This window comes from Crassostrea angulata, chromosome 2, assembly GCF_025612915.1.
Source record: "Crassostrea angulata isolate pt1a10 chromosome 2, ASM2561291v2, whole genome shotgun sequence".
Taxonomy (NCBI): Eukaryota; Metazoa; Mollusca; class Bivalvia; order Ostreida; family Ostreidae; genus Magallana; species Magallana angulata.
Window position 1 is genome coordinate 620,608 of NC_069112.1, and position 18,254 is coordinate 638,861.

General features: G+C 34.7%; 1 protein-coding gene and 1 pseudogene across 1 annotated transcript; both read right to left on the reverse strand.

Moving 5' to 3' along the window:
* Positions 1–5,903: 5,903 nt before the first annotated feature.
* LOC128170885 (uncharacterized) lies at positions 5,904–10,692 on the reverse strand (annotated as a pseudogene).
* Positions 10,693–14,802: 4,110 nt separating this feature from the next.
* On the reverse strand, positions 14,803–17,724 carry LOC128173457 (uncharacterized). Its single transcript, XM_052839147.1, has 3 exons — positions 15,928–17,724; positions 15,751–15,834; positions 14,803–15,505 (listed from the first exon to the last, which is right to left on the reverse strand). Exons 1-3 carry the CDS (start codon positions 16,045–16,047, stop codon positions 15,317–15,319), a joined length of 393 nt encoding a protein of 130 aa, XP_052695107.1. The 5' UTR covers positions 16,048–17,724; the 3' UTR covers positions 14,803–15,316.
* Positions 17,725–18,254: the final 530 nt, after the last annotated feature.

Below are 18,254 nucleotides of genomic sequence, written 5' to 3' on the forward strand. Positions count from 1 at the left end.
AGGACTATTTCCCTGAATTGTCTTAATGTCATTTTATTTAAGAATTACCGTGATTCTCGACAGATCTTTACCTTTGGATCTCAGATCTTACCAGGACAAGTTCCTTTTTTTAAAGCAGCCTATGAATCTGCGACTCGACCAAATTTCGGTTACTTACATGTTTGCCTGGAACCTACACAAAACAGAGAGTACCAGTTAAGAACTCACATTCTTCCCGGTGAAGATGTGGTTATTTACCAACCGATATAAATAAGCATGAATCGATGTGTTCATCTCATTATTCAAACATGAAGCTAACAGTGAAGAAACACGAGGCTTTCTTAAATTTTCTCGTCGGTGCAGACGGTACCCAACAAAAAGTAATCGTTAAAACCTTGACCAGTGAACAGTACGATGTGCTCAGTGAAATAGCACTTAACATTTACACCGGGACTTATCCCCTGACGAAAAAGTATATAAACCAACTGAAACCTTACGAATCTTACATTCGATCCTTGGGATCCAGAGAAGTCAGCAACAAGGCGAAACGTCGCATACTTTTGAAAAACATATCTTTAGTGCCGCTTCTACTTAAACCTATTGTTCAACATCTAAAAGGGCAATGGCGAAGGAAATGATACTTGTACCAAAAGTGAAATATGAACGTTTACTTCAAAAATTGGAACCTGTTGATACTTTATCAAGAGAAAACGATCAAAGTTCGAGGCAAACTCCAATACAATCTGACAATGACTTAATAAGAAAACCTAATTTATTTCAAACTGGAACAGGTTATGTCACTAAGAAGAAAATGAAGGTTGGGAAACCTCCTGGAATTTCAAATAGTCGTCGGAAGAAGAAATACGTTCCCTGGATTAGATATTGACAATGTAATAAGAACAACAAATATTGATCATTTTATTTGTTTGCATTCAATAAAAACATGGACATATAAACATTCTGGTTTTTCTTACATTCAAAATCCAAATGGCAACGTGTCTAAATTAGGAAGAATTCTCCTTTTGGTATAAACCATTTTATAATTTTTAGTTTCCACCCTGTTTAACAATTTTCTCTTTCTACTGTCTCGAGATATTTTACAAGGGTTGACAATTTCGATTTGTCGGTCATGTGAGGTACAGATCATCGACTTAATAGCATGGAAATTGATAAGTTTCGAGTTTGCCCAGTTCAGTGTAAAACCCCTAACTTTACATTCCTCTTTACCTGACAATGTACGGTAAGCGTAATTTTTAGGACCCCCCGAAACGAATTCGACAATGTACCCGTCTTGTGGGGAGATTTCATTGGTCAATTCTCCAAGGTAATTACCGATGGGGAGATAATTCAAGTCGTCCGACTTTTTTGTCTTGAAGATGACACTGTCTGTGTCGAAATACAGTACGTTCTCGTTTAATTTGTCGAGAACTCCATACAATTTCAGCCGAGCCCACATGGTCGTAAATGAGGCCAAGAAAATATTGGTTTTGTTGTCAAATGACGCAAATAAGGGGTTGTTACTCCATTCTAATTGAAGTATATTCGTCGAAACAATGTGAAAATTGTGAGGCACTTTAGTGGGATCTGAGAGCATTTGAAAAAATTTTTCGGCTTCTGATTCGTGAAAGAACACAGACTGTTGCATGCCCAACCTCTGGCCAAATTTCCCCCCAAAACTATTCAAGCAAAGTTTTGCTAAACATCGCAAACCAGGATTTTTTTTAATTTTATCATACTCTAATTGGATGCCTTCCTTTTCTTTGTATTCCCCGATGTATTTTCTTTTGCCCTCTTCCGTATCGCATCCTACCGGAAATCCAGAAGCCTCTTGTTTGATTTTTAAAAACATGTTCACATATTGAGCGAACAATCCCCCCTCACATGACTCGACATCATATTTGGAAGACTCGGCAAAATGATAAACTTCATAGATTTTTAAGATTTTGTATCCTTTGGACGTTGCCATTTGAATTTCGGGAGTACACCACGTGCCCGTGATCGCTCTTTCTTCTAAAGAACATGTACATTCGCTTTGATTTTCATTGTCCGCACATGTGCGACACAGTGGAAACTTTAATTTTCCATTCGAATTGTATGGAAGCACGGGATGATAAAGTTGTCTAGGGGGCAGAATTTTTATTTTAGCAAGTCCAAAATATTGCGACAAGTCCTGAAAGTCATCCGTGATGATGGTCGGATGGCCAACGGGATAGCGACAGTATTTGTTGGTCCAGGGATAAAGACTGGTAAAATCGTAATACTGTATGGTTTCGTCTTCTGAGGCTTTGTAATGTAGTTTAATGGCATTGGTTCTGCCACCAAAAAAACTGTCACGTGGGTCGAGTCTGTCTTGAAGATCTAGGGTAGAAACAAATTGTTGCAATGCTGAATTTTTCTCCAGTTGAACTTTAAACTGGTGCTCCCATACAATGACCAATCTGTATCCAAGTTCTTTTAGTTCCTTTTCTCTGTTTTTTGTCATATCGTACAATTCTTTCATGGTCTGATTGGTAGACGGGTGTTTGATGGAATTCCTATCGTCCGGGAAACAGGTGGGACAACCGTGGAACACACAACCTGTACCAAAATAAAACAATATTAATCTTCAACTCATCCGTAATTAAGTCCATGTACGTCGCCGCCGCCGCCCCCCCCCCCCCCCCTCCAGTTTAGGGGGAAGGGGCATATGTTAGATAACAAGCACTTACCGTAGAATTCATAAATGGTTCCCTTGCCTGTAAGAGTCTTGGCGAACCCGTCACATCTAAAATTGGTCCCTGGCACCTGATATTCACCTCCGTTGAGAGCGTGGGAAATGGCAATAGAGTTACCCCGCTGACGACTTTTTTCCATCAACCATTCCAGCCATTGGATAGAAATCTTGCTGTAATTGTCACGTTTCGTGTATCCTTGAGATGGTACGACTGCTATGGGGCTCTTGAAATGTCGTTTTCCTATCTGTACACTCTCGTCCTTACGTAAATCGACGAGAGACGTCCAAGAACCATCGAGACAAATCCCTTCTAATTTGTTCTGAATACAAATGTCGTACAAGTTGAATTCCCCATCTTTAATAATTTCTATTTGACTTTTTTCCTTCAAAAAGAGAGTCTTGAATATCCCCATGCAGACACTGGCAATTGTGATATAATTAAAGGGGTCGACTCCAATTGAGCTCGTTTTCTTGGTGGTTCCGTTCGCTAGGACTGTGCTTTCCTTGATAGTTGTCACATTGATCATCAAATTTCTAAATTCTAAACATCCCCGCCGCAATATATCCACATCTGACCGACAGTATTGTAACATTTCTTCTCGAAAGTTAAAGGTTTCGTCTCGTTTCGCTGCATGCCATTCTGTAAGCTTTTTCCGCTCCCCGGCTGACATGAAATCGTATCCGTAATACTTTAATCCTGGATAAGGGCCCACGTAATTTTGGTTGGCTTTGGTATTAAACAAATGGGGAAAGTACCCCTTGCAGAGTTCCTGCAGACCGAAAGCATCGGGTATTTTGGCTAGCTTCATGGGTAGGAAATTGAGGGAATCCATAAAAGTCAAATTTAATTTCTGGGCAATGTGCATATACATGATTTTTGAACCATTGTAAATGATCTTGCTAGGTCGAATGGAGTGACGATCGATGAGCACTTCTAAAACGGGATATAAATCGAAACTTTTTGCATTGTGAGCAATCAAGATTGAATCTTTACAGTGTTTGCTGGTGACAAAGCAACAAAACTGTTCGGCGGCATCATCACCTGAAAACACAACTTCTCTTTTTCCACACGTATCGGGACAGGGAGGGTTCACGTATTCACCTTTATAGGTTCTGGAACATTTGACACATCGTGTTCCGCAGCAACTACAGGTGGCACTGTCCACTAGTTCCTTTTTTTCGCACATGTGACAGGTGGTCTGCAGCACGGCAAAGTTAACTTTGTGTTGTTGTAGACCGCAGGACGGATCGCGACAATTCTTACAGAGTCTACAGTCTAGGCATTGGCGTTCTTTTTTGACACATTGCTCACATCTGATACGAGATGGTCCATATCCTAGCTCGCACTGAAAGATGTCATCTTCACGCGTCTCAAAATCGTAGAAAATAAATTTCTTGTTTCTTTTATCTAAATTAGACCAATACGATTTTTGAAAACAGTGATGTTCTCCAATTTGATACTCCTGACAGTTAGGGCACTGCCATTCTTGACAAACGTGTAAGTCGGGAGAGCGTTTGCAGCATTGCAGAACGACCCTGCATTTTTTACATTGATGAAACAGTTCACAGGGAGGGGGATAACTCTGTTTCTTGACGATTCTTTGTTTTCTATGTCTCTCAAAACAAGCCTTTGAGCGACAGACCCTTCCACAGGTTCGGCAACAGATTTGAAACTGCGTTTCTGGGCAGTGGTCATGCAAACAAATTTCACACGAGGTGGCACACCTGTGTTTGGATTTATCTTTGTAAGGTTTTAAACAAGTATGGCAAAAATACGAGGTCTTAAAAAATCCTTGTATACTGGCAATCCCGTGCCAGTGTTTTTCAGTTTCCGTGTCCACGTGATATAAATACAGACGTGGCTTTTCCTGGTCCTCTGTCACCCTGACGAATTTGTTCCCTACTCTAGAAGACACAACGTTGATACAAACATCAAGTAAGGCTTCGAACGGTTCAATATCGTTCAAACCTAAGTATCTGTCGGTAGGAACTCCGGCTCTTGCACACAACCACATCGCCAACTCGGTTTGCATTTTTTTTCTCGATGTTTTCAAGATATTGTCATAGTAGGACTGAGTAACAGTGCGATGTTTGATGACATGGTCCAGCATTGTTCCGGAATCTTCCCCCACTAAGCTTATCCACGCATCAGAATCTACTTTCTTGCATGTTTTCAGAAAACAGAGACCAATGGAAATGGCCATACATAAGTTGTTATCATTTTGTATGTGAAAAAGTGATCTTTTTCTCTCTAAGCTATTTTTGGGACCGAAGAGAGACGTGATGGGTAATTTTCTAGGGTTACCTCCCCCTTTGGGCAAATCGATGGACCCGATTGTGACCAACAGATTTTCGTCCACGGGCAAGCTTTCATTTGAATTAAGTACCTTTGTGATCTCAGACATGACAACATCTGCATTCAGATTTTCCCAGGATTGTAACGGTACAACGATCGGATTGTTTAAACTCGGATGACTCAGTACCACCCTTCCCAGATCCGCGTCGTGACCCCTGGCCTCCGACAACAGGTCGTCGAACATATCGTGCAATTTAGTTGGTATATCTAACAATTTATCCCCCCTCCACTGCTCATTGAACTTGACCTTGAACGTGGTGTCACGGGCCAAATTTTTCTTAAATGTTCGAGTGTCTCTCTTCCAAATGTAATAGGGTTTTTCGAATGGGTCCTCGGAACTCCCCCCACCCCCAGCTTGTCCACTTGTTGAAGGCTGATCGTCATCAATCGAATGTCGAATTTTTTTGCTAGGGGATTCCATATCAGACAGAACCTCTTGCCATAAGTTGTCGATGTGTTTATCCCATTTGAGTTCTCTTAATCGGTTCTCGACCTCGATATCACCAACTAACCCATTCGCTGCGGCAAATAACTGAATGACGTCTGGATCCTCCAGTGAGTCCAGGATTTCTTTCAATAAACTACCATTCGCCATCCTCTACATAGTATAAAAAAAATTGTTCAACATTTATTATCTTATACATGCAAATATTTTTTTTAAGATATGCACATACTATTTGCTATATATTTTCGCTAGTTTATAGGTAATTTTCATTATCTCCTTGGGTCTATTTTTACTTTTTATTCAGTATTCTAATCACTATTTGTTACTTTTAATTTTTTAGCATTCCTTTATAATAAAACTTTTAATTTTTTAGCATTCCTTTATAATAAAACAATAACACAGAAACTATCAATTTTCAAAAATTTTAATTGCAACTTCCCAAAGAAACAAAATCTCACAAAAAATCATAATTTATGATCAAAATGAAACTTAAGGTATAATCACAACCAATGTTCATTAAAAAAAAGAAACATCATACAAATCAGTAATCAATAAAATACTTGGTAAAAGGTTCATTAGTAATCAGTACCAAACATTATCTATGGAAGGTAAAAAGTGATAATCACATCTTTAATTACAAATCACACAAAAACCCTCACACACACCCTCACACACACACACCAACAAATGCAAGTACATGAATGTACTGAATATTTTTGTACTGCGGAACCAAATAAAAACAATGTGATAAACAAGTCTCATCTCTCTCTCTATGCATTTTGTATGGGAGGTAAAAAGTAATAATCACAGATATCGTTAAAAAATTAAACATTAAATAGAATGAACTTTGATTACAAATCACACCAAAAAAAAATGATAAGAAATATCAAATACAAGAACGTGAATAAAAAAACCCAGCATAATTAACAAAGCAAATCTCTCTCTCTTGGTAAAAAAGAAATAAAAGTGAAACAACCAAAAAAAATCAAAGTGAAACATAACCCACTTCCTGATATTGTATTTGATATTTTATATACAAGTCTCATCTCTCTCTCTATGCATTTTCTATGTGAGGTAAAAAGTAATAATCACAGATATCGTTAAAAAATTAAACATTAAATAGAATGAACTTTGATTACAAATCACACCCAAAAAATTGATAAGAAATATCAAAAACAAGAACGTGAATAAAAAAAACCCAGCATAATTAACAAAGCAAATCTTTCTCTCTTGGTAAAAAAGAAATAAAAGTGAAACAACCAAAAAAAATCAAAGTGAAACATAACCTACTTCCTGATATTGTATTTGATATTTTATATACAAGTCTCATCTCTCTCTCTATGCATTTTCTATGTGAGGTAAAAAGTAATAATCACATATATCGTTAAAAAATTAAACATTAAATAGAATGAACTTTGATTACAAATCACACCAAAAAAATTGATAAGAAATATCAAAAACAAGAACGTGAATAAAAAAAACCCCAGCATAATTAACAAAGCAAATCTCTCTCTCTTGGTAAAAAAGAAATAAAAGTGAAACAACCAAAAAAAAAAAAATCAAAGTGAAACATAACCCACTTCCTGATATTAAATTTCGACCTCATTTCTCTGGAAAATTTTCATAGCCAGAAAACAACCCATTTGAAAAATCTTAAACATCATTTATCAAAGTTCTGTAGATATCATTAAAAAATTAAACATTAAAAAGAATGAACTTTGATTACAAATCACACCAAAAAAATTGATAAGAAATATCAGATACAAGAACGTGAATAAAAAACCAGCCTAATTAACAAAGCAAATCTCTCTCTCTCTTGGTAAAAAAGAAATAAAAGTGAAACAACCAAAAAAAAAAAGTGAAACATAACCCACTTCCTGATATTAAATTTCGACCTCATTTCTCTGGAAAATTTTCATAGCCAGAAAACAACCCATTTGAAAAATCTTAAACATCATTTATCAAAGTTCTGTAGATATCGTTAAAAAATTAAACATTAAAAAGAATGAACTTTGATTACAAATCACACCAAAAAAAATTGATAAGAAATATCAGATACAAGAACGTGAATAAAAAACCAGCCTAATTAACAAAGCAAATCTCTCTTTTGGTAAAAAAAAAAAATAAAAGTGAAACAATAAAAAAAATCAAAGTGAAACATAACCCACTTCCTGATATTAAATTTCGACCTCATTTCTCTGGAAAATTTTCATAGCCAGAAAAAAATCTTAATCATCATTTATCAAATTTTAGTAATGTAAGATGATTTCACATTCCTTTAATCTACAACTGAAATAACTTTTTCCCCTTTGCCATTGATCGGGTGTTTTTTGCCGGTGGGCTAATAAGCTCTTTTGTTGAGGAGGGTGTTGATAGTGCAGTAGACTGCTGAGGGGTTTCATAACTCGATGCTGGGGTTGCAAGGCACGGTGGTGGCGTGTTCATGGTCGGCAAAGGAATTGCAGAACTTGTCTGGGTGTCTGGTTGGGACTGTGTAGTACACTGCTGGGGGGTGCCATAACTCAATGATGATGATGATGAGGTCGAAAGGGTAGGTGATGGTGCGTTCATGTTTGATAAAGGAATTGCGGAATTTGGCTGGGTGTCTGGTTGGGAAGGATCCTTGCACTGCTTTATCAGGTATTTTTTCAATATGATGAGAATAATCGTTAAGGTGGAGGTGATCGCCCATGCTAAAAACCCTAAGAAATCAAATATATTTTAAAAGAAATGAACCTATACAGAGATTATTCAAAGAATGATATATAATGAGGCTACATACTGTGTGAACTTGATCAACTTGCATTAACAATAGTCTAAACTTTTGAAATTTATCTCCCAGTTAAAATTCTGAGGCATCAAATATAGAATCATAATCATTGTCTGAAGAAATAGCATTCACTTTGTTTAATTCTATTTCAGATGCAGAAGGAAGTTTCTTCTGTTTAGGTGGTTTTCGTCTTTTAAATATTGGTTTTCTAAATGTTTTTTTCATTTTAGATTTACACATGTGTTTTTTAATTATATCTTTGATGGAAATAAATATACCTACTAAAGTACAAATACAAATTCCTACATTTATACACAACAGAATGACTATATGCTGACCTGTTGCTGTGGGAATATCAAACATCTCGTCATCATCATCATCATCTTCTTTATCATTGGATCCTAATGTAAAACAAATTATTATATGAATATTTGTAATAAATATTTAGTATACATAATTATCTATTTTCCATTACATGACAACTGTTGACTAACCTTTTCTTGGTGCCTTTATGGTCTTAAATATCTGACGGGTTGCGGGCCTATCTGTAACCAGGGCTTGCCTTGATGGAACCACCGAGGTCTTCATCATCATCTTCTGACTGGTTGTGGGCCTATCTGTAACCAGGGCTTGCCTTGATGGAACCACCGAGGTCTTCATCATCATCTTCTGACTGGTTGTGGGCCTATCTGTAACCAGGGCTTGCCTTGATGGAACCACCGAGGTCTTCATCATCATCTTCTGACTGGTTGTGGGCCTATCTGTAACCAGGGCTTGCCTTGATGGAACCACTGAGGTCTTCATCATCATCATCTTCTGACGGGTTGTGGGCCTAACTGTAACCAGGGCTTGCCTTGATGGAACCACCGAGGTCTTCATCATCATCTTCTGACTGGTTATGGGCCTATCTGTAACCAAGGCTTGCCTTGATGGAACCACTGAGGTCTTCATCATCATTTTCTGACGGGTTGTGGACGTTACTGTAATGGGTGCTACGACTGATTGAGTTACCTGTACCTTTGGTACTGTAATACAAAAATATATTTATTATATATATATAAATATAACATTGTAATATCCAAATTTCATGTTGCAAAATTAATTTCGATCAGTCAGTAAAATGTTTACAGTAAATTATTTTTGACTGACCCTTGTGAATTACTTTAAAAATATTTAATAATACATGATACATTAATACGATAGGGACTTAGGTAATAAGTGGTTCGATTAGTCTAGGGACTTCAAGTGATCAGAGTTTTTTTCTTCAGTGGACACATCTGCAATAGATTTTACACATAGGTGGTTACTATTTTGTGTTTTTTTCTTTTGTTAACAAGCATGGTAATCATAAAAATGTATTACCTTCATTTGTAACAGTAACTTGACTTGTAAATGGATCTAAAGTGTTGGATTCCACCGTCTTGAAGTGTCGGTAATCTACAACATTCAAAGAAAAAGTTTACTTCCGGTAAACAACCTCTAGCAAAAGGGGACGTTTCAAAACTTCCAATTTTTCACATCCCGAACCCGATCTTAAGAGAACATTATTTTGTGAAGCCACAGTTTAAGAATGAAAACGAGTGTCATTAATTTGTTCATATTTTACCGAAAACTTTAAGAGTAAGGTAATATTAAATTACGTAATTAAATATCAATACACGTTCCAAAATTAAAATATTACGTCTTTCTATCGGTCCGTTTTCGCTAAAATTTCCCGAAAAACGGACAGGGGGTGTGGTGGTTGAAAGTACTTACCTTCACAGGGCTTTCCATTGCTATCTCTAATAGTAACATGAGAATCCGGGGACCATCCAGTTGGTATTATCCAGGCATCGCAATTGAAAAGCCGAATTTCACGAATTGTACTTTCTGATCCATGAATAACGGCGCATTTGGAGAAACGTGAACTTTGACAATCAAATACGCCAAACACTCCGATACACGTTTGACAATCATGATTGTAAGTCATTACACACCCGCAAATCACAATGAACAGCGCAGCTCGTAACATTTTCTCCACCTGCATGGCCGAGCTGCGGACTTCTGGCGCTAATACTGCACGGACTTTTGGTCATGTGACGGGTAGTAAGAACAGTTCATTTTATGGGAGGGGTGATTGATTATTTGTTGGGGGGGGGTAATTAATAACAGCAGTAAAAATGACAGTGCAGGTATCACAATGTGTTCTTTCTGTCATCATAATTATTCAATGTATGCAAAGACCCCTTTTCATGCAAAGTTCATATCAGGACATGTGTATGTCAGATCAGGGCCCGTAGCCCAATTTTATCCTCGCATAAACGTCGCTAAACTTTGGACATGGTGTTGATGTATAATGTTCAATCCCCTTAACGAGTGTAGACGTACGTATACAGCATAATACAAAGTTTTGTTGCTGCGTGAACAAAACCTCCTTCATGTACCATGCATGTAATGCCCCCCCCCCTTTTTTTTTCATTAACTATAAAATATTTATTTTAAGTATTCTCACACGGTAAAATATGTAAAGATGCATTTAAATTTTTTATTTAAAAAGTCATTCGTCATGGTTATTAGCAGGTAAATTATGATCAGCCTGACAGGCCATGTTGCCTTTTTTTTACTTTCAATTGACATGATAACTAGGTCAGGTTATGTTGAAATACTTAAACAGGTGTGCGTGAACTAACCACGCATGTATGTCACGATTTAGAGCGGTATTTTTAAAAGGACATTTCTGCACCATTTATTTTTCTGATCAACAGGCACATGACGTAAACCTAATTATTTACCCCAAGTCTCAAGCTTTCACACCCAAATAAAGAATTTAAGTGTTTTTAGAGGGGGTGGGACTGATCCTCTACCTCCGTAAAAATCGTGATGTTCCATCTTTTTATGTCTAAATATCCTACCCACATATATTCCTCCTCAGGGTATATAAAAAGAAATGTAGTTACAAAGTGAATTATCATTGACAGAAAATTGACAACATGGCAGAAGAATTCCTTGACTTTCTGTAAGTAAAAAAAGTTTAAATATTTTTTTTAATATTGATTAAAATTATACATAACTTTAGTTATTCACGAAGAACTAATTATCTAAAATCAAATCACTGTCAAATTTAATATATATATTTCATAACATAGAAATTTCCCAGAAACTTCTTGTCTGACGGTTAAATATTTAAAAAGTATAACCATAAAATATCTTTGAAATACAGCTTTTTTTTTTTAAAAAAGTTTATTTATTTAGTATTCTTTTAATTCTATATGTAAATATTTTTTTAAAATTGCGATTTTAATAATAATATATTTGAATTATATTTTTAATTCCCTTAATCTTTTTACAATTTGGTATGAGAAATTTTTGTTTTATCATTATTTCAATGCCAACACAAAGTATGGTTTTTTTCTTCATTTTTTTTTTTTTTTTTTATATATTTGTGTTAGAAACCTATTCAAAGGTTCTGAATGAAACAAAATTACATTGTTTAATAAGGTTGTACAAAATACGAGATGCACGATTTGTATTATATAATTTTAACTAGTAAATTTCTGATTTGGATTAATAATAATAATTTAAAAAGAAAAACAAATGTTTGCTTGTAGAGTTGAATTATACATTTTTTTATCACAGTGACGCAACAAAATCAGCAGACTCCTTTGAGGAGTTTGAGGAATTGTGGGTTAAAATGGGGGAGGAGTTGGAAAAGACTGCGTTTCCACCTCTGTAAGTGCAACTTTTCAAAACATTATCCTCAAATTACGTTATAATGTTTTTAACGACATTTACTTTTTTTTTTAACTCCTTAGATGACATTTCCCTCTCAACCCTTTTTGTAATTATATTACAATAAAATATGTTCAAATCATTCTATCTCGTTCCCCACAAGATGAAACCTATTTGTTTTAGTTAAAGACTAGTGCATTTTCTTTGATAAATAAATGTTACACGTATTTTATTTTATACATTTTTTTTCTCTCTTTATTAAAGTAACATTCCATCCCCTCCCTCTCCAAGTTACCACTCCACATTGCAACTCATAGGAGCAACAACACCTGTAGTAAACGAGTCTGAAAATTCGTCTTTGAGCGTACCACTTCAAAGGTTAAAATAATAATTTAAACACGAACATATGTAACTGTAATTGTAAAATACGGGATATTTTTCCAATGTTTTTTTAATAATGCGTATATAGTCCTTCATTTAAAAAACTGCTTTTAATACAAAAAAAAGGAAATTTACTGCTTCTACTTTTAAAGTTGTTTAACGTAAGCAGAATGACACTTAAATGTTATATTTTCTCTTATTTAGACCCTTAACCCCCACCCCTGAAAGTGAATTAAACTTTCATGGCAGCTTCGCACCAGCAGTTGAAAGTCCAAATGGTTATTCCCCTGCCGACGACTTAAACTACACACCAACATTAGTGATTGATGAGGAGCCTTTATCATTTCGCGATGTAGAGGACTCCGTTTTGACCACCTTACGGTAATAAATTAATTCCTTTTTTTTCTTCTTTTGTTTAAGTAAGCACCAAGTTTATATCTTTTTTTTTCATTTTTCTAATTACTTAAGTGCAATTGCAAAGTTAATACATAGGAAAAGTAATTCCCCCGAAAACCATCTATATAATTTAAAAAGGAAACTTAGTAAATAACGTTTTTATTCATGTTAATTGTAGGCGAAGAAATCCAGAGAAACATCAACAATTAGAAAAACGAATGAGGGAGCCGTTAAAATCTGTCCAGAACTATGAAGAGCAGATGTTATTGATGAATTCACTTCTGGAAAGAGTTACCAAGGATGTTGCGCAAATGAAAATTATCATGAACTATTTGGAGAATCAGTTGCAGAAGTCGCACCAGAAAAGAGTAACATTTATGACCTTGTAAATTGTTTTCCAAGGACCTGTGTATCAGTTTTACTTATATGAGTAGATTCTTAGAGACTGTGTTCAAAAAATCCACCTGTGTTCAATTTACATATCATAACAATCATACAAAATTTTTTACTGAGAATTAACATTTTTATATTTTGTTGTATGAGATGAAGATGTATAATACATAATAAATCATAAATATGGTGTTGTTTTATTAAATCTAAGAGAGTTTATTGAAAAAAAAAGCTTACAACTACCAATTTTACTTACCACATAAGGTTGCTGAATGGTTGTTCTTCTGACCAAAGAAGTGACTGTACAAATACTAACAGATTTTGGACTTTTTATACTTTGTATAGGGTGTGACCCTATTGAAAAGGATTCTTAGTTACGATTGGTAAATCTAAATTTAGTTATACCCTTATACTGTTACTGTGGATACAGATGGCAATTCTAAATTAAGTTATACCCTAGTCAAGGGGTGAGTACACAGTCAAGGGGTGAGTACACAGTCAAGGGGTGGGTACACAGTCAAGGGGTGAGTACACAGTCAAGGGGTGAGTACTGTTGGTGATCCAAGAGCTATAGGTATACCTAGAGACAGTGTAAAATGAACACCAATTTTGAGATGATAGATTGGTTCAAACGCAACAGCTGTATCCACAGTAACAGTATAAGGGTATAACTAAATTTAGAATTGCCATCTGTATCCACAGTAACAGTATAAGGGTATAGGGAATTCTAAATTTAGTTATACCCTTATACTGTTACTGTGGATACAGCTGTTGCGTTTGAACCAATCTATCATCTTAAAATTGGTGTTCATATTACACTGTCTCTAGGTATACCTATAGCTCTTGGATCACCAACAGTACTCACCCCTTGACTGTGTACTCACCCCTTGACTGTGTACCCACCCCTTGACTGTGTACTCACCCCTTGACTGTGTACTCACCCCTTGACTGTGTACTCACCCCTTGACTATGACCTCAATTATGACCTATGTGGGTGGGGTCTGGAAAACCCCATGACGTCATCTTGACTGTATACTGACTGTGTACTGTCCCCCTTACTACTATTTCTTCTTTCGTTGTTCATCAATTTAATTCATATGAATGCCGCTGTAATAAAATTGAATACCTTATTCAGTATCTAAGAGATCAGTTCCTTGACGTTAATTTTTTTATTTTCCATCTGATAATTTGATAAGACATACATAGTACAAGTCGTGTTTCTTGATTAAAACACTATTGAAACTAATCTGGTTTTCTTTTTATTGTTTTAATTCAAATCACCTTCTATTGAAACACTGGAAGTTATTTAATCGAGTCTAGGGGCAATAAACATATATAAGTACCAGTCAATGATCGAACTAACTTTTTAAAAACAAAATGGCTGCCAATATGGCGGCGCCCAGGGCTGGAAGAAATTTTTTTTGGCCTCAGTACCTCTGACGCAACTTTCATTTTTCATCGATTTTCTTATATATACGTGTTACCATTAATCCTCGCTTCGCAAGGCGGGCTTCGCCCGCCTCTCGCTGCGCTCGGTATTAAGTGTAAAAAAAACCTTTATACAAATAGGTGCATCAGTTCAACAGGTATTCCAAAAAAGATTTACAAAGCAGTTTCAATAATAACTCTAACAAGTTATTTTGATTTGATATAATTGGCTCAAGTTGTTTTTAAAGATCAAATTTTACAGCAAGTTACATGTACATTTACTAACATACTGAACAAAAGACATTCAGTCAACTGTACTAAATAAAGGCATCAAAATCTGTGAACAGCTACAGATCATAACTTCACCATGTTCACAATAGGAACAGCATTTCACAACAGTATCGCTTTGTTATACATATTAAGTGTAAAAAAAAAAACCCTTCATACAAATAGGTAAATCAGTTCAACAGGTATTCCAAATAAGATTTACAAAGCAGTTTCAATTTTAATAGTAACTGTTGTAACTGTTAACTTGATCTCTGTAATGTATTCACACTTAAAACTCGCATATTGCAATTAAATCTATTACAACATACATCTATCTGAAACTTTATCAAACTACAAACTAATATAAAGAAAACTAATGCACTGCACTTGTGTAGGTGGAGGGGGAAAGGGGGGTGTTAAACTGTTAGTTTGTTTTTAGGGAGAACAGTGGGGGGATATATCATGTTCAAAGAGTTAACACGGTTAATCACTAAAATTATAATATATTCGGCTTCCAAAGGCCTCTAGTCGGGGTTCTTTGATTTCTGTGGTTAGATCATTAGGAAAGACAAAAAACTCCTTCTCCTCCAGTTTCAACAAAGGTTTCTTAGTTGTTGGTTTTTTGAAAAAGCACACCCAGTATCCTACTGGGTGTGAAGATGGCCTTACAATCTGAAAAAAAAATATTCATATTAACCAGGTGCTGATAATTAATTTTATATTCATTATTAGCAAAGCATTAAATATATTCCTCTGTTTATATTGTAACTAGAATAAACAAAATAAGGTAAACTATTAAAAAAAAATAATTCAAAACCCATTGACCAAATAAAACTTCCTTCACAAAGATGAGGGATATTAATGAAACATAAATTGAACTTTTAATGTACATTAAGATATATTGAAAGTTTTTTTACCACAGCTTTTAAGGTTTCCTGGCCATGCAAAATTTCCACATAGGCACCAACAGATAACTCTGTGCCCTGCTGCTGGTTTGTCCTCTAGTATAGATAAAAGAAAAACTAAATAAAATATTTTTTTTTTAAAATTCACTTATTTTAAACACTGCTTAAAAAATTCTTGATAACACTTACACGTTCCAATTCTCCATCATGATCACGTCCATCATCATCATGAGTACTGTTATTCAGCTCGTCCTGAAAAATCATTCGAATGCTTATATACATGTACATAAAGCAAAGTAAATTAAACATTGCTCATTAAAATTACCTTAAGCTTTTACTTATGATCAATTTTGCATATTGATTACCTCTCTGATTTTGATATTTCTTTTCAATTTTTAATCCACTGAAAATTCTGAAGATCATGTGTTCAATCTTTTTGACATTTAAAATTTGACCATAAAATTGATTCAATTCATAATCAAGGGTTAGGTTTGTAGGAAAGTAAAACAATCATTAATGAGTTTTCTAAATACCCAATTTTTTCAAACATTCCTGAGTAAAAACATCAGAGAAAATATTTTTCGTACAAAACCCATATAATAGTCTCCTTTTTGTAAATTTCTATTCATCTAGGGCGCTCATTAGGGATGATACAGTAGTGACTAGATAGCAATTTAAATAGTTAGTGTTTCAACAAACACAATGCACATGATACAAAATTTGAAAACAATTTAAAAATCACAAGCATGCTCTAATGCCTATTGTGCAACAAGTTTAAAGTTGAAAATATAAATAACATTTGCAATGCCTATCTTCCATGCCCTATATAAACATGATAAAAGTAAATGATCAAGTGGGGGGAAAATTTTTAATAATAACCAGAGTTGTTTTTGCAACTCCATCGAGAAAATGTAACTAATAACAATTCTTAATAACATTGTTTGCCTATCAAACTTGGTGAAAAAGCATTTATTCTGACCAGTGGATTATCATTTTGATATGCCATTTTGATAAGTTCCTCTATTGAAACCCCTGGAACTAATGGCTCCACTTCCAAATCACTGATAGGAAAAAATTGTTTTCTCTATTGAATATGTAGGAATAAATTGTTTTCTTTATTTAATATGTAGCATAACTTTGTCCTGCAAGTTTCAAAAGCAGAAGCATTGATAAGTTATGGCACATTTTGAGTATTTGAATAGTGTAGCAATATATGATTGAAAAAAATATAACAATGTAAGCTCTTATAATTTTTTGCACATAGGTAATACTTGCTTGCAACAACGCAAAGCCAAATAATATTTGATGCAAAGCATAAAAAAGCGCAAACTTATAAACCAGCTAAAACATGTGACCATAAACATCATCAAGAAAAGCATATATCACCATGATCACTCTATATATTAATACAATTTCCACTACCTACCTTTCATATGGGCCTGAACATGCTGAAGAAAGATAATTTGCTTTGTTTTCACCTTGTTCGCCATGTTCACTTTTCTGATGATTTCTGGGTCTCCTGATCAATATATAAATGAAATTCATCCAAATTTAGTGTTAAACAGTTTAGGAACAGATATACACTAAAACATGTTAAACATGTTAAACTTCTTGGAGGTTTCAGTTTTGGTAAACTTGACAGAAGCACTAACACATTCATTATCAGGTTATTCCTGAAATGATGCGATAGGGCACAGTTGAAAAGAATTAACGAACAAATAACCTGCATGTGCAAGTCAATGTTTTCATAAAAAAAATTACCAGTATATCACGATATATTATCATGATTATAGTAGTGAACTTGCTGTAAAAATACTATTGATCAGGCGTTAGGCACCAAGCAATAGGGCCTCTGCACCTAACATAATTAGGCCCCTGCCTAAGACACCCAATGTCGTTAGGATGCCATTGGGCTACCTAGTGATTATATAACGAGAAATAAAACAAAATATCTTTATTATGCATTAAAACTATCATAAACAAATAAAAAAAAAACCCACTACATTATAGTATAAATTGATTCTCAAATCAATTCAATTTGTATATAAGAATTATTTGATGATCAGATATTTGATTAAATTAGTCATTTATATGATCAATAAGATTATTTCAGTAATAAATATTTTTAGAATTATTCTGTTCAAATTACAGAATCGAGGTCAATGTCACTATCTCGCCAAGCATTCAGTGTAACGAGTCTGTTCCCCCAAAAAATGGTGGTAAAGTGTTTTGTATATTTTTATCTGATAAATATATTGTATGACTTATTTTGGAGAAATTTCATTCATGAATATTATAAGAGTTACCCCACTAGATGTTTAAAGTACAATGATAGTAAGATGATGTAAAAAATAATAACTTGATGGCAATACATATATTGTTCTTATGGTATACTTCGATATAAATTATATTGTTTTAGTAACTTTCAGGACTTATGTACTAACGAATGTTAGAGTCACTGTGTCTGAATAAATTTAATGATGAACTAATAATTGTTCTCGATTATTAGACAAAGA

What these genes read in the sequence shown, in the direction of transcription:
- LOC128173457 (XM_052839147.1), bottom strand. Translation starts at nt 16,047, where the DNA reads ATGTTTAATTTACTTTGCTTTATGTACATGTATATAAGCATTCGAATG. An exon ending in ATGATGGAGAATTGGAACGT is followed by an intron (nt 15,835 to 15,927) that starts GTAAGTGTTATC and finishes TATCTATACTAG; the next exon opens with AGGACAAACCAGCAGCAGGG. An exon ending in AGGAAACCTTAAAAGCTGTG is followed by an intron (nt 15,506 to 15,750) that starts GTAAAAAAACTT and finishes TTTTTTTTTCAG; the next exon opens with ATTGTAAGGCCATCTTCACA.